The sequence below is a fragment of the Cetorhinus maximus genome, unplaced genomic scaffold (assembly GCF_964194155.1).
Source record: "Cetorhinus maximus unplaced genomic scaffold, sCetMax3.hap1.1 HAP1_SCAFFOLD_380, whole genome shotgun sequence".
Lineage (NCBI taxonomy): Eukaryota > Metazoa > Chordata > Chondrichthyes > Lamniformes > Cetorhinidae > Cetorhinus > Cetorhinus maximus.
Window position 1 is genome coordinate 60,855 of NW_027596326.1, and position 25,984 is coordinate 86,838.

General features: G+C 46.4%; 1 protein-coding gene across 1 annotated transcript in view; it reads left to right on the forward strand.

Moving 5' to 3' along the window:
* LOC144673548 (BTB/POZ domain-containing protein 9-like) overlaps positions 1-25,984 on the forward strand; it is an 82,059-nt gene that overhangs the window by 15,213 nt on the left and 40,862 nt on the right. The window contains exons 2-3 of the mRNA XM_078535312.1: positions 3,454-3,643; positions 15,674-15,781. Of these exons, the coding sequence (XP_078391438.1) occupies positions 3,454-3,643; positions 15,674-15,781 (298 nt within the window). The remainder of the gene's footprint in view (positions 1-3,453; positions 3,644-15,673; positions 15,782-25,984) is intronic.

A 25,984-nucleotide genomic window follows, 5' to 3' on the forward strand; every position in this document is an offset into this window, starting at 1 on the left:
CCTGTGTAGCTGAGCCACCCGTGGTGCCACGGGCTTCACTCTTGTTCCAGTCCTCTGAGGAACCATCTCGCTCACCTGTATCCAAAATGGAAACGCGGTTAGAGAGTGAGATAACCTCAGGGGATTCCTACACTACCTGCCTGTTATTCTTAGATACTCCAGCGGTCACCCATTCCCTCTCTTCCTGTGTACTCATTAGCTGCCATCTCTTTAAACATGCTATCAACATAGGCCTCAGTCTTGTGATTGCACTACAGTGACTCTAGCTGCCGCTCAAGCTCTGCAATGTGGAGCTTAGGTTTCTGCAGCTGGTGACATTTCTTGCAGATGTAGTCATCGACGGCACTTTGTGCCTGCATGACTTCCCACATCCCGCAGGATGCACATTTCAAATGGCTGAGCTGCACTGACATACCTTACACTTTATATAGTGTTTGCTACAGTATTTACTAATTTATTTTAATTATTATCTCGGTTTAGAATAATTCCTATGTATATTACAATTTACTGGAGGTAGATGTTACCCAGGCCATGGTGATAGATGAGGAAACTCTGTCACTAGAAGGGTTCAAGATTGATGAGGAGGAAGTGTTGAATAGACTGTTGGTAATTCAAGTTGACAAGGCACCGGGACATGATGAGTTGCATCCCAGGATATTGAAGTAAGTGAAAGTAGAAATTGCTGGGACACTGGCCAGAATCCTTCAGTCTTCCCTAGACTCAGAGGACTGGAGAATTGCAAGCATTATGCCTGTGTTCAAAAAAAGGTTGTAAGGATAAGCCCAGAAATTATGAACCAGTCAGTTTAACTTCAGTGGTGGGCAAGATTCTGGAAACAATTATTTGGGATAGAATTAGTAATCACATGAAAAAAGAGGAGTTGAGGCCTGGGGCAAATCAGCCATGATCTTATTGAATGGCGGGGCAGGCTTGAGGGACCGAATGGCCTGCCCCTATTTCTTATGATCTTAATATGGGTTGATAAGGAAGAGCCAGCCTGGATTTCTAAAGGGGAAATCGTGTTTAACTAATTTGCTGGAGTTTTTTGAAAAGGTAACAGAAAAGGTCAATGAGGGTAATGCTGTTGATGTGGTGTACATGGAATTTCAAAAGGCATTTGACACAATGCCACACAACAGACTTGTGAAAACAGTTATTGCTTTGTTTTTTATTCATTCACAGGATGTGGGGATCGCTGGCTGGATCAGCATTTATTGCCCATCCCTAATTGCCCTTGGAAAGGTGGTGAGCTGCCTTCTTGAACCACAGCAGTCCATGTGGTGTAGGTACAGCCACAGTGCTGTTAGGGAGGGAGATCCATGGAGTTAACTCCCGACACCGCTCTCAGTCTCACTCCATCTCACGCACGTTTGGCTACTGAAACAGCTCTCAGTCTCGCTCCTTCTCGCTCTTTTAACTCTCCGTCTCCGCTCTCAGTCTCGCTCCTTCTCGCTCTTTTAACTCTCCGACTCCGCTCTCAGTCTCGCTCCTTCTCGCTCTCTTTTAACTCTCCGTCTCCGCTCTCAGTCTCGCTCCTTCTCGCTCTTTTAACTCTCCGACTCCGCTCTCAGTCTCGCTCCTTCTTGCTCCTTTAACTCTCCGTCTCCGCTCTCAGTCTCACTCCTTCTTGCTCTTTTAACTCTCCGACTCCGCTCTCAGTCTCGCTCCTTCTTGCTCCTTTAACTCTCCGTCTCTGCTCTCAGTCTCGCTCCTTCTCGCTCTTTTAACTCTCCGACTCCGCTCTCAGTCTCGCTCCTTCTTGCTCCTTTAACTCTCCGTCTCTGCTCTCAGTCTCACTCCTTCTTGCTCTTTTAACTCTCCGTCTCTGCTCTCAGTCTCACTCCTTCTTGCTCTTTTAACTCTCCGACTCCGCTCTCAGTCTCACTCCTTCTTGCTCTTTTAACTCTCCGTCTCCGCTCTCAGTCTCGCTCCTTCTCGCTCTTTTAACTCTCCGACTCCGCTCTCAGTCTCTCTCCTTCTCGCTCTCTTTTAACTCTCCGACTCCGCTCTCAGTCTCGCTCCTTCTCGCTCTCTTTTAACTCTCCGACTCCCCTCTCAGTCTCGCTCCTTCTCGCTCTTTTAACTCTCCGACTCCGCTCTCAGTCTCTCTCCTTCTCGCTCTTTTAACTCTCCGACTCCGCTCTCAGTCTCGCTCCTTCTCGCTCTCTTTTAACTCTCCGTCTCCACTCTCAGTCTCGCTCCTTCTCGCTCTCTTTTAACTCTCCGTCTCCGCTCTCAGTCTCGCTCCTTCTCGCTCTTTTAACTCTCCGTCTCCGCTCTCAGTCTCGCTCCTTCTCGCTCTTTTAACTCTCCGACTCCGCTCTCAGTCTCGCTCCTTCTCGCTCTTTTAACTCTCTGTCTCCGCTCTCAGTCTCTCTCCTTCTCGCTCTTTTAACTCTCCGTCTCCGCTCTCAGTCTTGCTCCTTCTCGCTCTTTTAACTCTGCGTCTCCACTCTCAGTCTCGCTCCTTCTTGCTCCTTTAACTCTCCGTCTCCGCTCTCAGTCTCGCTCCTTCTCGCTCTCTTTTAACTCTCTGACTCCGCTCTCAATCTCACTCCTTCTCGCTCTTTTAACTCTCCGTCTCTGCTCTCAGTCTCGCTCCTTCTCGCTCTTTTTACTCTCCGACTCCGCTCTCAGTCTCGCTCTTTCTCGCTCTTTTAACTCTCCGTCTCCGCTCTCAGTCTCGCTCCTTCTCGCTCTTTTAACTCTCCGTCTCCGCTCTCAGTCTCGCTCCTTCTCGCTCTTTTAACTCTCCGTCTCCGCTCTCAGTCTCGCTCCTTCTCACTCTCTTTTAACTCTCCGACTCCGCTCTCAGTCTCACTCCTTCTCGCTCTCTTTTAAATCTCCATCTAGGAATAGAATCGACCTTAACAACTTACCAGATACTCACCAAACAGCTAGGTTCTATCACAGAATCACACAGTGTCGAAGGGGCAACTCCCTCTGTAGCCGAGCAAGAACCAGTTTCTACAGGGTGAAATATTTTGAAAAGGGAAAAGCTGAGGAGCCCGTGGTTTTCCCTTCTCGCCAAACTCCCTTCATATCGAACTCCAGCACTCTGTTCAAAGTCACACTGCAGGCTAAGTCTGACTGAAACGTCTGATTATATATTCTTCTGAAACCAAGCTGACCCCAATTTCCGAAAAGCAAGTAGATGCTGTTTTCCTTCACTAGCTTCAGCTGCTCTTCCTGTAGGACCCTGAAACCCTGCTTAAGGCTGGGAAATTTAGAATTTAGCCAGTCAATTTCAATTAAATGCTAAATTCAAACAGAATTAGATTTTTACAAAGAGATGAGCACCCTCTTACTTACCCAAACTCCCAGCCATCAGCTTCCTGCAGTTTACTTCCCTTTGAGTTTTCCCAGAAATCTCTTACTTGTCTGCACCTTCCCCCCATTCTGATCTGTATCTCACGGTGGTGTTTAAAATAATTCACACAAATGATGCTTCAGTTCCCACAGAAAACGTGGCCACAGTTGAAGCCAGCGCCACTGTGACTGAAGGAGTAAGTCGCACTCGGAATGCTCTACTAAATGGAGATACGAAGAACTACGACTGGGATTGTGGTTACACCTGCCATCAACTGGGAAGTGGAGCCATCATGGTCCAGCTCGCACAGCCCTTCATGATTGGATCCATGAGGTAACTGGTGTCTGCACACTCGGACCGCAGTGTGTAAGATCAGTGTGTACATCACCTGTGTCTTTTTACATTCATTCCTGGGATGTGAGCATCACTGACCAGGCCAGTTTTCATCCCTAATTGCCCTTGAGAAGGTGGTGGTGAGCTGCCTTCTTGAACCGCTGCAGTCCATGTGGTGTGGGTACACCCACAGTGCTGTTAGGGAGGGAATTCTAGGATTTTGACCCAGTGACAGTGAAGGAACGGCAATATATTTCCAAGTCAGGATGGTGAGTGACTTGGAGGGGAACTTCCAGGTGGTGGTGTTCCCATCTATCTGCTGCCCTTGTCCTTCTAGATGGTAGTGGTCGTGGGTTTGGAAGGTGCTGTCGAAGGAGCCTTGGTGAATTCCTGCAGTGCATCTTAGATGGTACACACTGCTGCTACTGTGTCGGTGGTGGAGGGAGTGAATGTTTGTGGAGGTGTGTCACAACCCTATAAAAGATGTTTCCTTAAAGTGGTCCATGAGCTAAGAATCGGTATGTGCGTATCTGTCGCTCTCTTTAGTGGTTCAGTTTAAAAACAATGCAGAGGACAAGTTTTAGTCTTAAAGAAGATAAAAGTTAGTTTATTACAAAAACTACTGCTGAAAATTATTTAGGTAAAAGTGATAAAGGTTTTAACTGAAACAGATACAAAGATTAGAAGGCAGATGAAGAAAAAAGAGATACTTCAAGATGAGATTTCAAATCCGTCTGTGTGAGATATCTTTGTGGGCCCCCCATTGTTTAAATCAGTCTGTGTGAGATATCTTTGTGGGCCCCATTGTTTAAATCAGTCTGTGTGAGATATCTTTGTGGTCCCATTGTTTAAATCAGTCTGTGTGAGATATCTTTGTGGGTCCCATTGTTTAAATCAGTCTGTGTGAGATATCTTTGTGCGTCCCATTGTTTAAATCAGTCTGTGTGAGATATCTTTGTGGGCTCCATTGTTTAAATCAGTCTGTGTGAGATATCTTTGTGGGTCCCCCATTGTTTAAATCAGTCTGTGTGAGATATCTTTGTGGTCCCATTGTTTAAATCAGTCTGTGTGAGATATCTTTGTGGGTCCCATTGTTTAAATCAGTCTGTGTGAGATATCTTTGTGGGTCCCATTGTTTAAATCAGTCTGTGTGAGCTATCTTTGTGGGTCCCATTGTATAAATCAGTCTGTGTGAGATATCTTTGTGGGTCCCATTGTATAAATCAGTCTGTGTGAGATATCTTTGTGGGTCCCATTGTATAAATCAGTCTGTGTGAGATATCTTTGTGGGTCCCATTGTATAAATCAGTCTGTGTGAGATATCTTTGTGGGTCCCATTGTATAAATCAGTCTGTGTGAGATATCTTTGTGGGTCCCATTGTATAAATCAGTCTGTGTGAGATATCTTTGTGGGTCCCATTGTATAAATCAGTCTGTGTGAGATATCTTTGTGGGTCCCCCATTGTTTAAATCAGTCTGTGTGAGATATCTTTGTGGGCCCCATTGTTTAAATCAGTCTGTGTGAGATATCTTTGTGGGCTCCATTGTTTAAATCAGTCTGTGTGAGATATCTTTGTGGGTCCCATTGTATAAATCAGTCTGTGTGAGATATCTTTGTGGGCCCCATTGTATAAATCAGTCTGTGTGAGATATCTTTGTGGGCCCCATTGTTTAAATCAGTCTGTGTGAGATATCTTTGTGGGCCCCCCATTGTTTAAATCAGTCTGCGTGAGATATCTTTGTGGGTCCCATTGTTTAAATCAGTCTGTGTGAGATATCTTTGTGGGCCCCCCATTGTTTAAATCAGTCTGTGTGAGATATCTTTGTGGGTCCCATTGTTTAAATCAGTCTGTGTGAGATATCTTTGTGGGCTCCATTGTTTAAATCAGTCTGTGTGAGATATCTTTGTGGGTCCCATTGTTTAAATCAGTCTGTGTGAGATATCTTTGTGGGTCCCATTGTTTAAATCAGTCTGTGTGAGATATCTTTGTGGGTCCCATTGTTTAAATCAGTCTGTGTGAGATATCTTTGTGGGTCCCATTGTTTAAATCAGTCTGTGAGAGATATCTTTGTGGGTCCCATTGTTTAAATCAGTCTGTGTGAGATATCTTTGTGGGCCCCATTGTTTAAATCAGTCTGTGTGAGATATCTTTGTGGGTCCCATTGTTTAAATCAGTCTGTGTGAGATATCTTTGTGGGTCCCATTGTATAAATCAGTCTGTGTGAGATATCTTTGTGGGCCCCATTGTTTAAATCAGTCTGTGTGAGATATCTTTGTGGGTCCCATTGTTTAAATCAGTCTGTGTGAGATATCTTTCTGGGCCCCATTGTTTAAATCAGTCTGTGTGAGATATCTTTGTGGGTCCCATTGTTTAAATCAGTCTGTGTGAGATATCTTTGTGGGTCCCATTGTTTAAATCAGTCTGTGAGAGATATCTTTGTGCGTCCCATTGTTTAAATCAGTCTGTGAGAGATATCTTTGTGCGTCCCATTGTTTAAATCAGTCTGTGTGAGATATCTTTGTGGGTCCCCCATTGTTTAAATCAGTCTGTGTGAGATATCTTTGTGGGTCCCATTGTTTAAATCAGTCTGTGTGAGATATCTTTGTGGGCCCCATTGTTTAAATCAGTCTGTGTGAGATATCTTTGTGGGTCCCATTGTTTAAATCAGTCTGTGTGAGATATCTTTGTGGGTCCCATTGTTTAAATCAGTCTGTGTGAGATATCTTTGTGGGTCCCATTGATTAAATCAGTCTGTGTGAGATATCTTTGTGGGCCCCCCATTGTTTAAATCAGTCTGTGTGAGATATCTTTGTGGGTCCCATTGTTTAAATCAGTCTGTGTGAGATATCTTTGTGGGCCCCATTGTTTAAATCAGTCTGTGTGAGATATCTTTGTGGGCCCCCCATTGTTTAAATCAGTCTGTGTGAGATATCTTTGTGGGCCCCCCATTGTTTAAATCAGTCTGTGTGAGATATCTTTGTGGGCCCCATCAGTCTGTGTGAGATATCTTTGTGGGCCCCATCAGTCTGTGTGAGATATCTTTGTGGGCCCCATCAGTCTGTGTGAGATATCTTTGTGAGCCCCATTATTTAAATTCCTTCTCTCTGAAGTGAAGATGTTCAAACTTCAGGTTCCATTTAGCAGCTGCAATGGCATCAGTTGCTGGGGAGTTGAAGCTTTCCTTTGCAGGTGGACTCAACAAGTAGAACAGGCCCTGGGAGAGACTAAAGCTTCCTGTTTTCACTTTTGTAGTACTGCAAGTGGCCCTTGGGAACCTGGTTTAATGTAGCAGTCCATTAGCTGTTTCTGGGAACCTTGCTCAGCCTCTCCCTGTTGAGAAGCAATTTCTGTTTTAAGATGTCTCTTTCATGCTGTTCAGAATGGCTATCTCTTTAGGCCGTCGCCAGCCTTTTTTTCTAGTATGAGCCCAAAGACGACTGCTCCCAAACTGATAAATCAAGCCTCCATATTCGGTATTGGCCATTGAAACACCCATTCTCCCACCTGGGGTTCTTGTATAGCTTTTCATTCAGATTCTTATCAGTGAATTATCTGGAAGAAGTGCAGTAAGTGGAAGGATCTCGATTACACTTGTAGAACACTCATTTAATTTCAAAATGTCTTTTCTGACCCGTCTTGCAGTCTGATAGGGTTTTTCAACCAATGCAGAAAAAAGCGCCAAGTTCTCTGTCCATACATCCCTTTTCTGAACAAAGGCTTTTTACTTTTTTTTTAGCAAACACCTGCTTTCCAAACCGTTGTCCTTAAAATTCTAAAATATCGTAATTATATATTTGTAATGTGATGTATGGGGTGCTGATCAAGCTGGATGGTGAGTGTTGTGGGAGCTGCACTCATCCAGGCAAGTGGAGAGTATTCCATCACACTCCTGACTTGTACCTTGTAGATGGTGAACAGGCTTTGGGGGTTGTCAGGAGGTGAGTTACTCATCGCAGGATTCCCAGCCTCTGAGCTGCCCATGTAGCCACAGTATTTATAGACACTCATAGACATTTACAGCACAGGAGGCCATTCAGCCCATCGTGTCTGCGCCTATCAACAAAGATCTGACTACACTAATCCCATTTTCCAGCGCTTGGCCCATAGCCCTGGAGGCTATGGCAACACAAGTGAATGTCTAAATACTACTTAAATGTTACAAGAATTTCTGACTCAACCACCCTTTCAGGCAGTGAGTTCCAGACTCCCCCCCACCCTCTGGGTGAAAACATTTCTTCTCAACTCCCCTCTTAGCCATCTACCCCTTACCTTAAATCTATGACCCTTGATTATTGACCCCTCTACTAATGGAAAAAGTGCCTTCCTACCCACCCTATCTATGCCCCTCATAATCTTATACACCTCTAGCAGGTCCCCTCTCAGCCTTTGCTGTTCCAAGGAAAACCACCCCAACCTATCCAATCTTTCCTCATAGTTCAGACCCTCCAGCCCAGGTAAATCTCCTCTGCACCCTCTCAAGTGCAATCACATCCTTCCTATAATGCAGATTCAAGAACTACACGCAGTACTCCAGTTGTGGCCTAACCAGTGTTTTATACAGTTCCGGCATAACCTCCCTGCTCTTATACTCTATGCCTCGGCTAATAAAGGCAAGTATCCCATATGCCACTTAACCACCTTATCTACCTGCCCTGCTACCTTCAGGGATCTGTGAATATGCACACCAAGGTCCATCTGATCTTCAGTACTTTCCAGGGTCCTACCATTCATAGTGTAATCCCTTGCCTTGTTAGCCCTCCCCAAGTGCATTACCTCATACGTTTCCAGGTTGAATTCCATTAGCCACTGCTCTGCCCACCTGACCAGTCCATTGATATCCTGCAGTTTATGGCTATTCTCCTCATTATTATTTATTTATTTATTTGCCACCCTACCAATTTTCATGTCACCTGAGAACTTCTTGATCATACCCCCTACATTTAAGTCCAAATCATGTATGTAAACCAGGGCTCCAACACCAAGCCCTGTGGAACATTACTGGAAACAGACTTCCAGTCACAGAAACATCCCTCTACCATCACCCTCTGCTTCCTGTCTCTCAGCCAATTTTAGATCCAACGTGCCACTTTGCCTTGGAACCCATGGGCTCTTATTTTCTTGACCAGTCTGCCATGAGGGACCTTATCAAAAGCCTTGTTAAAGTCCATGTAGACAACATCAAGTGCATTACTCTCATCAACAATCCTGTTTAACTCCTCAAAAAATTCAATCAGATTTGTCAAACACGACCTTCCCTTAACAAATCCATGCTGACTATCCCTGATTAATCCGTGTCTCTCCAAGTGCAGATATATTCTGTCCCTCAGAATTCTTTCTAGTAGCTTCCCCACCATCGAGGTTAGACTGGCTGGCCTGTAATTTCCTGGTCTATCCCTTCCTCCCTTTTTTAATAATGGGACAACGTTAGCAGTCCTCCAGTCCTCTGGCACCTCACCTGTGGCCAGAGAAGATTTGAAAATTCCTGCTAGGGCCCCTAATACCATAACGTGAAACGCGCTGTCCATGAACCTTTCAGCCTCGTGAATGCCCCCTAGTGCCCCCAGCTGCCGCTCAAGCTCCAAAACCCGGAGCTCGAGTTGCTCCAGTTGGAGGCATCTCCTGCACACATGGTCATCCAGGCCGCCAGGAATGTCTAAGATTTCCCACATAGTGCATCCTGCACATCCAGTGCAAATTACGGGATTACCTTGCGTTTCTCTAAGTGCCTAGCTATAAACTCCTTAATGATTGATTCTAATACTTTCCCCGTGACATATTTCAAGCTAACTTAGAAACATAGAAAATAGGAGCAGGAGTAGGTCATTCGGTCCTTTGAGCCTGTTCCACCATTCAGTATAATCATGGCTGATCCTCTACACCATACACCTGCTCTCTCCCCATACCCCTTGACGTGTTTAGAGTCTAGAAATCTATTTCCTTCTTAAATACTTGGCCTCCACGGCCTCTGTGGTAGAGAATTCCACAGGTTCACTACCCTCTAAGTGAAGGAGTTTCTCCTCATCTCAGTCTTAAATGCTCTACCCTGTATCCTGAGACAGGGACCCCTTGTTCTAGACCCCCAGCCAGAGGAAACATCCGGTCTGTCCATCCCTGTTAGAATTTTATACGTATGATTGAGATTCCCTCTCATTCTTCTAAACTCCAGTGAATACAGGCCTAGTCGGTCCAATCTCTCCTCATACGACAACCCTGCCAACCCAGGAATCAGCCTGGTGAACCTTCACTGCACTCCCTCTATGGCAAGTATATCCTTTCTTAGGTAAGGAGACCAAAACTACATGCAATACTCCAGGTGTGGTCTCACCAAGTCCCTGTACAGCTGCAGTAAGACATCCTAGCCCTTGTACTCAAGTTCTCTCGCAATGAAGGCCAACATACCATTTGCCTTCTTAACTGCTTGCTGCACCTGCATGCTTGCTTTCAGTGATTGGTGTACAAGGACACCCAGGTCTCTTTGTACATCAACATTTCTCAATCTATCACCATTTAAATAATACTCTGCCATTCTGTTTTTTCTACCAAACTGGATAACCTCACACTTGCCTACATTATACTGCATCTGCCATGGATTTTCCCACTCACTCAACCTGTCTAAATCGCCTTGAAGCCTCTTAACACCCTTCTCATTGTCCACATTGCCACCAAGTTTCGTGTCGTCAGCAAACTTGGAAATATTACATTTGGTTCCCTCATCCAAATCATTGATATACATTGTGAATAACTGGGGCAAAAGCACTGACCCCACTAGTCACCGCCTGCCACTCCGAAAAAGACCCATTTATTCCTACTTTGTTTCCTATCTGCTTAATTCTCAATCCATGCCAATATATTACTCCAATCCCATGTGCTTTAATTGTACACATTAACCTCTGATGTGGGAATTTATCAAAAACTTTCTGAAAATCTAAATATACCACATCCACTGTTTCTCCCTTATCTATTCTGCTAGTTACGCCCTCAAAAAAACTCCCATAGGTTTGTCAAAAATGATTTCCCTTTCATAAACCCATGTTGACTTTGTCTAATCCCATTGGCGTTTTCTAAGTGTCCTGTTATCACATCCTTTATAATAGGCTCTAGCATTTTCCCTACTACTGAGGTTAGGCTAACCGGTCTGTAATTCCCTGTTTTCTTCCTCCCTCCTTTTTTAAAGAGCGGGGTTACATTTGCCACCCTCCAATCTGCCGGGACTGTTCCAGAATCTACAGAATTTTGGAAAATGACAACCTACACGTCCACTATTTCCCAGATGGTTGGGCCTAGGACACTACCCTGAGCAACTGACACCTCTTTGTCTATTAGCCTATCCTCACCTACAATGATGGGGGAGGCTGCCACGTCAGTACAGAAGACAAAGCTGAAGTATTTGCAAACGTCTTCAGCTGCTTCATCAGTGACCTTCCCTTCATCATAAAGTCAGAAGTGGTGATGTTCACTGATGATTGCACAATGTTCAGCACCATTCATCACTAAGCAGTCCGTGTCCATATGCAGCAAGACTTGAAAAGTGGTTCAAAGGGGAGAGAAGCTGAGATGGAATTAGAGACAGTTAGTGAGACTGGAAGGCAGAGGAAACCTAGGCTAGATAAGAAAGAAGAGAGTTTAGCAAGGCTAAATGGAATATATTTTAATGCAAGTAGCCTGAGGAATAAGACAGATGAGCTGAGGGCACAGATAGGCATGTGGGAGTGTGATATCATCGCTACGACTGAGACTTAGCTAAAAGAAGGGCAGGATTGGCAGCTCAACATTCCTGGTTATAGGGTACTAAGACAAAATAGAAAGTGGGATAAAAGAGGAGGGGGTTCACAATATTGATCAAGGAATCAATTATGGCAGTGAGGAGAGATGATATCTTGGAAGGATCATCAAATGAGACCATGTGGGTAGAAGTTAAAACCACAAAAGGGGCAAGTTGGGTGTGTACTATAGGCCCCCAAACAGTCAGGGAGAGACAGAGGATCAAATATGGAATCAAATTTCAGAGAAGTGTAAGAATAATAAGGCAGTAAAAAGGGGATTTTATTAACATGGTATAGTTTTAGTGTGCAAGGTAGGGAGGATAGTGACCATAACTCAGTTAGATTGAGGATAGTTATGGAAAAGAATAAGGTTGGGCCGGGAATAAAAGTTCTAAACTGGGGAAAGGCTAATTTTACTAAGGATGAGATACGATTTGGCCCAAGTGGACAGGGAGCAGCTACTTGCAGATAAAACTGTGTCAGAGCAGTGGGAGGCATTCAAGTGGGTAATAGTGAGAGTACAGGGTAAATATGTTCCCGTAAAGACAAAGGGAGGGATCAAGTCTGGAGAACCCTGGATGTCAAGGGACATAAAGGTTCGGATTAAGAGAAAAAGAGAAGCTTATGGCAGATACCGAGGGCTCAATACAGCAGAGTCCCTGGAGGAGTATAAAAAGTGCAGGGGGAACTTAAAAAGGAAATTAGGAAAGCTAAGAGAGTGCATGAGAAAGCATTGGTGGGCAGAATAAAGGAAAACCCAAAGGGGATTTTTAAATATATAAAGAGCAAGAGAATAACTAGGGAAAGAGTTGGGCCAATTAGGGACCATCGAGGTAATGTGTGTGTGGACCTGGAAGACGTGGGTACAGTCCTCAGTGAATACTTTGCATTAGTCATATAATGAAATGTATAAAATTCTAACAGGGCTGGACAGACTGGATGCAGGGAGGATGTTTCCCCTGGTTGGGGAGTCTAGAACCAGGGGTCACAGCCTCAGAATATGGGGCAGGCCATTTAGGACTGAGATGAGGAAATATTTCTTCACTCAGAGGGTGGTCAATCTGTGGAATTCTCTACCACAGAGGCTGTGGAGGCCGGGTCATTGAGTATATTCAAGAAAGAAATTGATAATTTTTTGGATATTAGGGGCATCAAGGGGTATGGAGAGAAAGCGGGAATATGGCGTTGAGATAGAGGATCAGCCATGATCATATTGAATGGCGGAGCAGGCTCAAGGGGCCAAATGGCCTACTCCTGCTCCTAGTTTCTATGTTTCTATGTCTTCACAATGGAAAAGGACGATGCAGGTATAGACATCAGGGTGGAGGACGGTGAAATATTAGAGGAAATTAAGATAGAGAGAGAGGAGGAACTAGTGGGTTTAGCAGCCTTAAAAGTGGATAAATCCACAGGCCCGGATGAGATGTATCCCAGGCTGTTGAGGGAGGCAAGGGAAGAGATATCAGGGGCCCTGACGGTAATTTTCAAACCCTCCCTGGCCACAGGTGAGGTGCCAGAGGACTGGAGGACTGCTAACATTGTCCCATTATTAAAAAAAGGGAGGAAGGTATAGACCAGGAAATTACAGGCCAGTCAGTCTAACCTTGGTGGTGAGGAAGTTACTAGAAAGAATTCTGAGAGACAGAATATATCTACACTTGGAGAGACATGGATTAATCAGGGATAGTCAGCATGGATTTGTTAAGGGAAGGCCGTGTTTGACAAATTTGATTGAATTTTTTGAGGAGGTAACCAGGATTGTTGATGAGGGTAATGCATTTGACGTGGTCTACATGGACTTTAGCAAGGCTTTTGATAAGGTCCCTCATGGCAGACTGGTCAAGAAAGTAAGAGCCCGCGGGATCCAAGGCAAAGTGGCACATTGGATCCAAAATTGGCTGAGAGGCAGGAAGCAGAGGGTGATGGTAGAGGGATGTTTCTGTGACTGGAAGTCTGTTTCCAGTGGGGTTTCGCAGGGCTCGGTGTTGGAGCCCTTGCTGTTTGTGATGTATATAAATGATTTGGACTTAAATGTAGGGGGTATGATCAAGAGGCTCTCAGGTGATATGAAAATTGATAGGTTGGTAAATAGTGAGGAGAATAGCTGTAAACTGCAGGAGGATATCAATAGACTGGTCAGATGGGCAGAGCAGTGGCTAATGGAATTCAACCTGGAAAAGTGTTCTTTGTAATGCACTTGGGGAGGGCTAACAAGACAAGGGATTACACTGTGAATGGTAGGACCCTGGAAAGTACTGAAGATCAGATGGACCTTGGTGTGCATATTCACAGATCCCTGAAGGTAGCAGGGCAGGTAGATAAGGAGGTTAAGAAGACATATGGGATACTTGCCTTTATTAGCCGAGGCATAGAATATAAGAGCAGGGAGGTTTTGCTGGAACTGTATAAAACGCTGGTTAGGCCACAACTGGAGTACTGTGTGCAGTTCTGGGCACCACATTATAGGAAGGATGTGATTGCACTGGAGAGGGTGCAGAGGAGATTTACCAGGATGCTGCCTGGGCTGGAGGGTCTGAGCTATGAGGAAAGATTGGATAGGCTGGGGTTGTTTTCCTTGGAACAGCAAAGGCTGAGAGGGGACCTGATAGAGGTGTATAAGATTATGAGGGGCATAGATAGGGTGGGTAGGAAGGCACTTTTTCCATTAGTAGAGGGGTCAATAATCAAGGGTCATAGATTTAAGGTAAGGGGTAGATGGCTAAGAGGGGAGTTGAGAAGAAATGTTTTCACCCAGAGGGTGGGGGGGAGTCTGGAACTCACTGCCTGAAAGGGTGGTTGAGTCAGAAACTCTTGTAACATTTAAGTAGTATTTAGACATTCACTTGTGTTGCCATAGCCTCCAGGGCTATGGGCCAAGTGCTGGGAAATGGGATTAGTGTAGTCAGATCTTTGTTGACAGGCGCAGACACGATGGGCTGAATGGCCTCCTGTGCTGTAAATGTCTATGAGTCAATGAGTAATTGGGAAGAGTCAGCATGGTTTTGTGAAAGGGAAATCATATTTGACCAAGTTATTAGAGTTCTTTGAAGAAGTGACATGGGCTGAGGATAAAGGGGAGCCTGACGACGTACTGTACTTGGATTTCCAGAAAGTATTTGACAAGGTGTCACATCAAAGATTATTACGGATAATAAAAACTCATAGTGTAAGTGGTAACATATTAGCCTGGATAGAAGATTGGCTCGCAGGAAATCGAGAATCTGATTGGCAGAATGTGACCAGGGGTCTGTGGTGAGGCCTCCACTTTTTACAATTTACATCAATGATTTAGATGAGGGGAGCGAAGACATGGTGGCTAAATTTACAGATGACACAAAGATAAGTAGGAAAGTATGTTGTAAAGAGGACATAAAGAGGTTGCAGACGGATATAGATAAGTTGAGTTAGTGGGCAAATGGAGTATAATGTAGGAAAATGTGAAGTTGTTCACTTTGGCAGGAAGAATAAAAAAGCAGAATATTACTTAAACAGAGAGGGATGCACCCAGCAACTACAGGCCAGCCAATTTACCATCAGTGGCAGGGCATTTTTTAGAGATAATAATTTGGGACAAATATAATTGGCACTTGGAAAAGTAAGGGCTAATTAATAAAATTAACTCATTAAAGGCAAATTGTGTTTGACTAACTTGATGAAATCATACAGTATGTGGATGAGGGCATTGCTGTTGATGTTGTGCATATATTTATTTATTCTTTCATTGGATGTGAGCGTCACTGGCTTGGCCAGCATTTGCTGCACATCCCTAATTGCTCTTGAACTGAGTGTCTGGCTTGGATATTTCAGAGTCAACCACATTGCTGTGGGTCTGGAGTCACATGTAGGTCAGACCAGGTAAGGATGACAGATTTCCTTCTCTGAAGGATATTAGTGACACAGATGGGTTTTTACAACAATCGACAGTGGTTTCATGGTCATCATTACTGAGACTTGCTTTTAATTGCAGATTTTATTAGTTAAATTCAAACTCCACCAGCTGCCTTGGTGGGATTTGAACCCTTGTCCCCAAAACATTAGCCTGGTGTCTCTGGATTACTAGTCCTACCTCTGTGTAAAATGCTCACAAGACCTAACTGGCCTCCTGTTCCTGTGTAACAGGCTTGAGGGGATGAATAGCCTCCTCCTGTTCCTGTGTAACAGGCTTGAGGGGATGAATAGCCTCCTCCTGTTCCTGTGTGTCGTTGACAAGGATGTGATGTCTTCACAAGTTGCATGCTCCGTTTTAATTCTGTGTTTCTAATCAGGCTCCTGCTCTGGGATTGTGATGATCGAAGTTACAGTTTCTACATCGAGGTCTCCAACAATCAGCAGCAATGGAGGATGGTGGCTGATCGCACAAAAGTTACTTGCAGGTGAGAACCTCTCTGCGTTTTTCACAGTTCACCTTCCACCACTAACTAACCTGGACGTTTGCAAATTCCCTTCAGTGTAACACTCACTCTCAGTAATACAGCTAGGGAAAGGTAATAACAGAGTTCGTAATAGACACAGGGTAAGGACAGTCTGCGCGATGGGCTCCGGAGCGTCTCCATCTCCGTCTCCGTGTCAGGGTCAGACTCCGGGGCGTCTCCGTGTCAGGGTCAGACTCCGGGGCGTCTCCGTCTCCGTGTCGTGGTCAGACTCCGGGGCGTCTCCGTCTCCGTGTCGGGGTCAGACTCCGGGGCGTCTCCGTCTCCGTGTCGGGGTCAGACTCCGGGGCGACTCCATGTCGGGGTCAGACTCCGGGGCGACTCCGTGTCGGGGTCAGACTCCGGGGCGACTCCGTGTCGGGGTCAGACTCCGGGGCGACTCCGTGTCGGGGTCAGACTCCGGGGCGACTCCGTGTCGGGGTCAGACTCCGGGGCGACTCCGTGTCGGGGTCAGACTCCGGGACGTCTCCGTCTCCGTGTCGGGGTCAGACTCCGGGGCTTCTCCGTCTCCCTGTCGGGGTCAGACTCCGGGGCGTCTCCGTGTCGGGGTCAGACTCCGGGGCGACTCCGTGTCGGGGTCAGACTCGTGGGCGTCTCCGTGTCGGGGTCAGATTCCGTCTCCGTGTCGGGGTCAGACTACGGGGCGACTCCGGGTCGGGGTCAGACTCGTGGGCGTCTCCGTGTCGGGGTCAGACTCCGTCTCCGTGTCGGGGTCAGATTCCGTCTCCGTGTCGGGGTCAGACTCCGGGGCGTCTCCGTGTCGGGGTCAGACTCCGGGGCGTCTCCATCTCCGTGTCGGGGTCAGACTCCGTCTCCGTGTCGGGGTCAGACTCCGTCTCCGTGTCGGGGTCAGACTCCGTCTCCGTGTCGGGGTCAGACTCCATCTCCGTGTCGAGGTCAGACTCCGTCTCCGTGTCGGGGTCAGACTCCATCTCCGTGTCGAGGTCAGACTCCGTCTCCGTGTCGGGGTCAGACTCCGTCTCCGTGTCGGGGTCAGACTCCGTCTCCGTGTCGGGGTCAGACTCCGGGGCGTCTCCGTGTCGGGGTCAGACTCCGGGGCGTCTCCGTGTCGGGGTCAGACTCCGGGGCGTCTCCGTGTCGGGGTCAGACTCTGGTGCGTCTCCGTGTCGGGGTCAGACTCCGGGGCGTCTCCGTGTCGGGGTCAGACTCCGGGGCGTCTCCGTGTCGGGGTCAGACTCCGGGGCGTCTCCGTGTCGGGGTCAGACTCCGGGGCGTCTCCGTGTCGGGGTCAGACTCCGGGGCGTCTCCGTGTCGGGGTCAGACTCCGGGGCATCTCCGTGTCGGGGCCAGACTCCGGGGCGTCTCCGTGTCGGGGTCAGACTCCGTCTCCGTGTCGGGGTCAGACTCCGGGGCGTCTCCGTGTCGGGGTCAGACTCCGGGGCGTCTCCGTGTCGGGGTCAGACTCCGGGGCGTCTCCGTGTCGGGGTCAGACTCCGGGGCGTCTCCGTGTCGGGGTCAGACTCCGGGGCATCTCCGTGTCGGGGTCAGACTCCGGGGCGTCTCCGTGTCGGGGTCAGACTCCGTCTCCGTGTCGGGGTCAGACTCCGTCTCCGTGTCGGGGTCAGACTCCGTCTCCGTGTCGGGGTCAGACTCCGTCTCCGTGTCGGGGTCAGACTCCGTCTCCGTGTCGGGGTCAGACTCCGTCTCCGTGTCGGGGTCAGACTCCGTCTCCGTGTCGGGGTCAGACTCCGGGGCGTCTCCGTGTCGGGGTCAGACTCTGGGGCATCTCCGTGTCGGGGTCAGACTCCGTCTCCGTGTTGGGGTCAGACTCCGGTGCGTCTCCGTGTCGGGGTCAGACTCCATCTCCGTGTCGAGGTCAGACTCCGTCTCCGTGTCGGGGTCAGACTCCGTCTCCGTGTCGGGGTCAGACTCCGGGGCGTCTCCGTGTCGGGGTCAGACTCCGGTGCGTCTCCGTGTCGGGGTCAGACTCCGGTGCGTCTCCGTGTCGGGGTCAGACTCCGGGGCGTCTCCGTGTCGGGGTCAGAATCCGGGGCGTCTCCGTGTCGGGGTCAGACTCCGGGGCGTCTCCGGGTCGGGGTCAGACTCCGGGGCGTCTCCGGGTCGGGGTCAGACTCCGTCTCCGGGTCGGGGTCAGACTCCGTCTCCGGGTCGGGGTCAGACTCCGGGGCGTCTCCGGGTCAGGGTCAGACTCCGGGGCGTCTCCGGGTCGGGGTCAGACTCCATCTCCGTGTCGGGGCCAGACTCCGGGGCGTCTCCGTGTCGGGGTCAGACACCGTCTCCGGGTCGGGGTCAGACTCCGGGGTGTCTCCGTGTTGGGGTCAGACTCCGTCTCGGTGTCGGGATCAGACTCCGGGGCGTCTCCGGGTTGTGACTATCCCTGAGTTAGTAATAGAGTCATTGACAGTCCTGAAGGAAGCCATTCGGTCTCTTGCCTCTGGCCAGTTTTGTAGAGGGAATTCTGCCGCTCTCTATCCCCGTGGCTTTGCAAATTTGTGTCCCTCAAAGCCTATCCAGTTGCCTTTTCAAATCATTGCCTCCAGCGTCACCGTCATTGTGGGTTTCCCAGTCTTTATCACTTGCTGTGTAAAAATGTTTTTCTCTCATCACCTCTCTTACCAAGAATGTTAAAATGCCTCTTCTGGTCCTTGTACTATCAGCTAACAGGAACAACTTTTCTTTCTCCACTTCACCCGAATCTGTCATAATCTTGTACATCTCCCCTCAGTCAACTTGCCCCAAGTAGAACAATCCCAGCTTCTCTCACCTAAAGGCCATGGTCCTTGGAGTCTCTCCCTGGCTGGGACTTGGAGCTCAGTTTGATTTCAAGTCTTGTTGCGAGGAGAGAGAGCAGAATGTTTTCAAATCTGTGAAACATAAACAGATGATGGAAAACGTGGATGAGGATGTTGTGCTGGTGGAAGGTGCTGCGGTATTTCAGCTGGCTCATCACAGGAAGATGAACCAGTGGAAGAATCTGGAAGGTCGGGGCACAGAAAGAGCGTACTGTTCCCAGCTCACTGACATTCATCTGGAGAATGCCAAGGGAAGCATATTTGGGAGCTAATTCTGTTCAACTATCTCAAAATCTCCTTCAGCTAGTTACAGGAAGAGAGCGACAAAGCAGGAGGCCCTTAGGCCCATTGAGTCTATGTCGACTCTGTGGAGACAGTCCCACTCCCTTGCTCAATCCTCCGAGTGCCCATTCAATTTCCTTCATTTTTGTTTCCACTTCCACCATCCTTGTGGGCAGCGACTTCCAGTTACCAGTCGCTGTGTAAAAAAACTCTTGAACTTTGCTGAAGAGAGACATGTTGGCGAAGCTTATGTCTTGCCTCATCAGGACAAACACACGGCCAAATTTCAATCACAGTAATGTTTACTACAGTAGAAAAAGGTGCTGATTAGCTGGCAAGTCGATACTTATTGAACACAGGAACATATAAATTAGGAGCAGGAGTAGGACATTTACCCCCTCATGTTTGCTCCCCAATTTGAGAAGTCACAGCTGATCTGATTGTGGTGTCAACATGACTTTCCTGTCCACCCCCAAACTTTTTTTTTCCCTTGTCAGTCAAGAATCTATCTAACTCAGCCTTAAAAATATTCAATGATTCTGTCTCCTCTGCTCTCTGGGGAAGAGAGTTCCAAAGACTCAAGACCCACCAAGAAAAATAAATTCTCATCTTCATCTTAAATGAGAGACCCCTTATTTTTAAACTGTGTCCCTAGTTCTAGTCTCTCCCACACGGGGAAACATCCTTTCAGCATCCACCCTGTCAAGTCCCCTCAGGATCTTAGATGTTTCGATCAGATCACCTCTCATTCTACTAAACTGCAATAGATACAGGTCCAGCCTGTGCAACCTTCAACCCCTTCATCCCAAGAATGAGTCCAGTGAACCTTCTCTGAACTGCTTCTAAAGCAATTATATTTTATTTTTTTAATAAGGAGACCAGTATTCCAGATGTGGCCTCACCAAGGCCCTGTACAGCTGCAGTAAAACTTCTTTACTTTTATATTCCATTCCCCTTGCAATAAATACCAACGCTGCATTTGCCTTCCTGATCACTTGCTGTACCTGCAAACTAACAGTTTGTGATTCATGGGGAGACAGTGATTCATGTACTAGGACACCCAGATCCTTCTGCATCTCAGAGCTCTGCAATCTCTCACCATTTAGATAATAAGCTTCTTTATTCATTTTGGCAGGAAGAATAAACATTTCACATTTTCCCACATTATACTCCATTTGCCAGATCTTTGCCCACTCACTTAACCTATCTGTGTCACTTTGTAGCCTCCTTATGTCCTCTTCACAATTTACTTTCCTACCTATCTTTGTGTCATCAGTAAATTTAGCCACCATTCCTTCAGTCCCCTCATTCAAGTCATTTCTATAAGTTGTAAAAAGCTGATGCCCCAGCACTGATCCCTCTGGCAAACCACTCGTCACATCCTGCCAACCAGAAAAAGACTCATTTATGCCAATTCTGTTTCCTGTTAGCTAGCCAATCCTCTATCTGTGCCAATATGTTACCCCCTACACCATGAGCTTTTATTTCCTGCAATAACCTTTGATGTGGCACTTTACCAAATGCCTTCTGGAAATCTAAGTACAGCACATCCACCAGTTCCCCTTTATCCACAGCACATGTGACTCCTTCAAAGAACTCCAATAAATTGGTTAAACATGATTTCCCTTTCACAAAACCATGTTGACTCTGCTTGATTGCCTTGAATTTTTCTAAGTGCCCTGCTATAACATCTGTAATAATAGCTTCTAACATTTTCCCCATGACAGATGTTAGGCTAACTGGCCTATAGTTTCCTGCTTTCTATCTCCCTCCCTTTTTGAATAAAGGAATTACATTTGCTATTTTCCAATCTAATGGAACCTTCCCTGAATCTAGGGAATTTTGGAAAATTAAAACCAGTGCATCAACTATCTCACTAGCCACTTCTTTCAAGACCTTAGGGTGAAGTCCATCCGGACCTGGGGATTTGTCAGTCCGCAGCCCCAACAATTTGCTCAATGCCACTTCCCTGGTGATTGTAATTTTCCCGAGTTCCTCCCTCCCTTCCATTTCCTGATTTACACCTATTTCTGGGATGTTACTTGTGTCTTCTGTGAAGACTGAAGCAATATACTGTTTAATTCATCCATCATCTCCCTACTTTCCATTATCAATTCCCCAGACGCAGTCTCTATAGAACCAATGCTCACTTTGTTAACTCTTTTCTTATTTAAATATCTGTGGAAACTCTTACTATCCATCTTTATATTACTAGCTAGCTTCCTCTTATACTTTAATTTTTCCCTCCTTATTCATCTTTTTGTTATTCTTTGCTGTTCTTTATATTCTTTCCAATCTTCTGACCTGCCACCCATCTTTGTGTAATTATATGCTTTTTCTTTAAGTTTGATTCTGTCTTTAACTTTTTTAGTTAACCATGGATGGTGGATTCTCCCCTTGAGATTTTTCTTTCTCATTGGAATGTATTTATTCTGTGTATTCTGAAATATCCCTTTCAATGTCTGCCACTGAACCCCTATTGACACAGCCCTTAACCTCATTTGCCAGTTCACTTTAGCTAGCTCTGTTTTCATGGCCTCATAATTTCCCTTATTTAAGTTTAAAATACTAGTCTTGGACGCACTTGTTTCGCCCTCAAAATGAATGAAAAATTAAATCATATTATGATCACTGCTACCTAGGGGTGACTTCACTGGGAGGTTATCAATTAATCCTATCTCATTGCTCAATACCAGATCTACTATAGCCTGCTCTCTGGTTGGCTCCAGAATGTGCTGTTCTAAGAAACTATCCGAAAACATTCTATGAACTCCTCATCTATACTACCTGTGCCCATCCGATTTTCCAGTCTATATGTAAATTAAAATCCCCCATAATTATTGCTGTACCTTTCTGACAAGCTCCCATTATCTCTTCTTTTATACTATGTCCTACTGTGTAGTTACAATTAGGGGGCCTCTACGACATCCCACAAGTGACTTTGTGCCTTTATCATTCCTCATCTCAACCCAAAATGCTTCTACACTCTGGTTTCCTGAAACATAGAAAATAGGAGCAGGAGGAGGCCATTCAGCCCTTCGAGCCTGCTCCACCATTCATTATGATCATGGCTGATCATCCAACTCAATAGCCTGCTCCTGCTTTCTCCCCTTATCCTTTGATCCCCTTCACCCCATGAGTTATATCTAACTCCTTCTTGAAAACATACAATGTTTTGACCTCAACTACTTTCTGTGGTAGCAAATGCCACAGGCTCACCACTCTCTGGGTGAAGAAATTTCTCCTCATCTCAGTCCTAAATGGTCTACCCCATATCCTCAGACTGTGACCCCTGGTTCAGGACTCCCCCACCATCGGGAACATCCTTCCTGTATCTACTCTGTCTAGCCCTGTTGGGTCATCCCTCTCTAATGCGCTAATACCATCATTAATTAACACAGCCACCCCTCCACCTTTTCCTAACTTCCTGTTCTTCCTAAATACCACATACCCTTCAATATTCAGGGGGGTCCCAATCTATGTCATCACCTAGCCATGTCTCTGTAATGGCCAACAGATCGTACTTATTTATTTCCATTTGCGCTATCAGTTCATCTGTTTTATTTCGAATGCTATGTGCGTTTAGATACAAAGCCTTTATTTTGTCTTTTTATTAAGGTGGTAATTTGATAAGGTGGTTTCAAAATTGGCTTAGTTGTAGGAGACAGAGGGTGATGACAGAAGGATGCTTTAGTGACTGGAAGCCAGTGTCCAGTGGCGTACCACAGGGATCTGTGCTGGGTCTCCTATTATTCGTCATTTATATAAACAACATAGATGACTATGTGGGGGGTGGGATTAGTAAGTTTGCGGATGACACAAAGATTGACCGGGTGGTTAACAGTGAGGTTGAGTGTCTTGGGCTACAGGAAGATATACACGGGATGGTCAAATGGGCAGATAAGTGGCAGATGGAATTTAACCCTGAAAAGTGTGAGGTGATACACTTTGGAAGGAGTAATTTGACAAGGAAGTATTCAATGAACAGCATGGCACTAGGAAGTTCTGAGGAACAAAGGGACCTTGGCGTGTGTGTCCATAGATCTCTGAAGGCAGAGGGACATGTTAATGAGGTGGTGAAAAAGGCATATGGGACACTTGCCTTTATCAATCAAGGCATAGATTACAAAAGTAGGGAGGTCACGTTGGAGTTGTATAGACCCTTGGTGAGGCCACAGCTGGAGTACTGTGTGCAGTTCTGGTCGCCACATTATAGGAAGGATGTGATTGCACTGGTGGGGGTGCAGAGGAGATTCACCAGGATGTTGCCTGGGATGAAACATTTAAGTTATGAAGAGAGGTTGGATAGACTTGGGTTGTTGTTGGAGCAGAGAAGACTGAGGGGCGAGCTGTGATTATTTTTGTAGCGTCTAGCCTCATTTGCTGATTTACTCAGATTTGTGCTCTTTGTCCCTTCCTATCAGGGTCTGATTATCCTATCTCATATTAGTACCTTTCTCTCTTGCCCTGTCTCTACTCTGGTTTAACATATCTTCCCAAATTTAATCCCTTGCCCCCACTATTCAGTTTAAAACCCTCTCTACTTCCCTAGTTAGGCAGCTCACGAGAACACCAGCCCCAGCTCAGTTCAGGTGTGGACCGTCCAATGGTATAGATCTCGCTTTCCCCAGTACTGGTGCTAGTGCCCCATGAACTGGAACCCGCTTCTCCCACACCAGTTTTTGAGCTGTGCATTCATCTCAGAATCACAGAATTTCACAGTGCAGAAGAGGCCCTTCGGCCCATCGAGTCTGCACCGACATGTGAGAAACACCTGACCTACCTATCTAATCCCATTTACCAGCACTTGGCCCATAGCCTTGAATGTTATGACGTGCCAAGTGCTCATCCAGGTACTTTTTAAAGGATGTGAGGTAACCCGCCTCCACCACCCTCCCAGGCAGTGCATTCCAGACCGTCACCACCCTCTGGGTAAAAAAAGGTCTCTCTAATCTTACTTTTCCTATGCTAATCTTATTTGTCCTCTGCCAATCTGCACGTGGCTCAGGTAATAATCCAGAAATGATTACCTTTGAGGTTCTACTTTTTAATTTGGTGCCTAGCTCCTCATACTGACTCTGCAGAGCCTCCTCCTTCATGCTGCCTGTATTGTTGGTACCTACATGGACCACGACCACTGGATCCTCCCCCTCCCACTGCAAGTTCCCCTCCAGCCCTGAGCAGATGTCCCGAATCCTAGTGCTGGGCAGGCAATACACCCATCTGGACTCTCGCTCTTTGCTACAGAGAACAGTGTTAATCTCCCTCACTATACTGTCCGCTACTACCACTACATTCCTGTTTGCTGCCCCCACTTGGATGGATTCCTGTACCACGGTGCCATGGTCAGTTTGCTCATCCACCCTGCAGCCCCCACTCTCACCCAAACAAGCTGAGAGAGCCTCAAACCTGTTGGACAATTGCTGAGGCTCACACTCCTACACTCCTGTCCTCTGGGTCCTCTTACCTGCCTCACTCGCAATCAGACCCTCCTGTCCCTGGCCACTGACCAAATCAGAAGACCCTATCCTAAGTGGTGTAACTGCCTCCTGGTATGAAGCATCCAGGTAACTTTCCCCCTTGCTCATGTGTCGCAGTGTCTGCAGCTCAGCCTCCAACTCAATGGCCAAAGTTCCCCGAGCTGCAAACTCTTACTGTAGACATGTTTGTCCAGGATCACATTGGTATCCAGGAGTTTCCACATGCTGCAGCTTTGACACATCACCTGTTCTGCTGTCCTTAATGTGTCTTAAGTAATCACTTAATTATATTAATCACTTATTTATGTTGCTTTCTAATATATTTGATTAACTTTACCACCAAATTATGTACTATTTTAAACCTTAGGGGTAGAATATAACTTACCCACTTACCAGACACTCACCAAACAGCTAGCTCAGAACCAATATCCATGGAGTGAGAAAGTTAGAAAGAGGAAATGATCAAATGAAATGAAAACAGGAAAAGCTGTAAAAACTCAGCAGGTCTGACAGCATCTGTGGCGAGAGAAACAGAGTTAACGTTCGAGCCTGCTCGATGTTACCTTGCAAGCTTGATGCAGAAATAGAGTGCATCAAAACTATCCTGATCAGATCATTGTTCACTATGTACCACATAAACTCACAAAGGGGCCAAAGAGCACCACTTTCATAAGAACATTAGAAATAGGAGCAGGAGTAGGCCATTCAGCCCCTCAAGCCTGCCCTACCATTCAGTAAGATCATGGCTGATCTGCCCCAGGCCTCAACTCCTCTTTTGTGTCAGCTCCTCATAGCCCTTAACTCCCCGATATTTCAAAAATCGATCTACCTCCTCTTTAAATACTCTCAGTGATCTAGCCTCCACAACTCTCTGAGGCAGAAAATTCCAGACATTCACTTCCCTCTGAGAGAAGAAATTCCTTCACATCTCAGTTTTAAATGAGTGTCCCCTTATTCTGTAACTATGTTCCCTAGTTCGCAAATCCCCCACTAGTGGAAACATCTTCTTAACATCTACCCTGCCAAGCCCCTTCAGAATCTCATACGTTTCAATAAGATCACCCCTCACTTTTCTAAACTCTAATGAATAAAGGCCTAACTTGTTTAGCCGTTCTTGCTGCAATGGCTGCTATTGGATGTGTTTCTGTGATTGGGCAGCACTTGCTGAACAATCCTGAGTGTGTCATAGCTACACGAAGAACCAATTGCAGATAATCATTGGAGATCATAATGTGGCTCATTTTCGCTTGCTAGAAGCAACATACATTTCTACCCAGGGACCCATTCTCTGCAAGCAAAAGGAATATGTTCAAACCTTTTTTGAATAACCCGGGAGCTTTGGAAGCTTACAGTTCTCCATGGCAGCACTGCAGCCAATCAGAGTGGACTTGCCAACCTTGTTTCTCTTGTAGTATAAATTGTTGTGATCGTTTGAAATTTGGCATTCTTCCATTTGTCCTGATAACTCTAAGACAAAAAGCTTCAGCAACATGTTTCTCTTTTCAACAATAAAATAGTTCTTTCTCACTTCCCCCCCTGCAGCTCTTGACCAAAGCCTTAAATCTGTGTCCTCTTGTCCTTGTACAATCAGCTATTGGGAACAGTTTTTA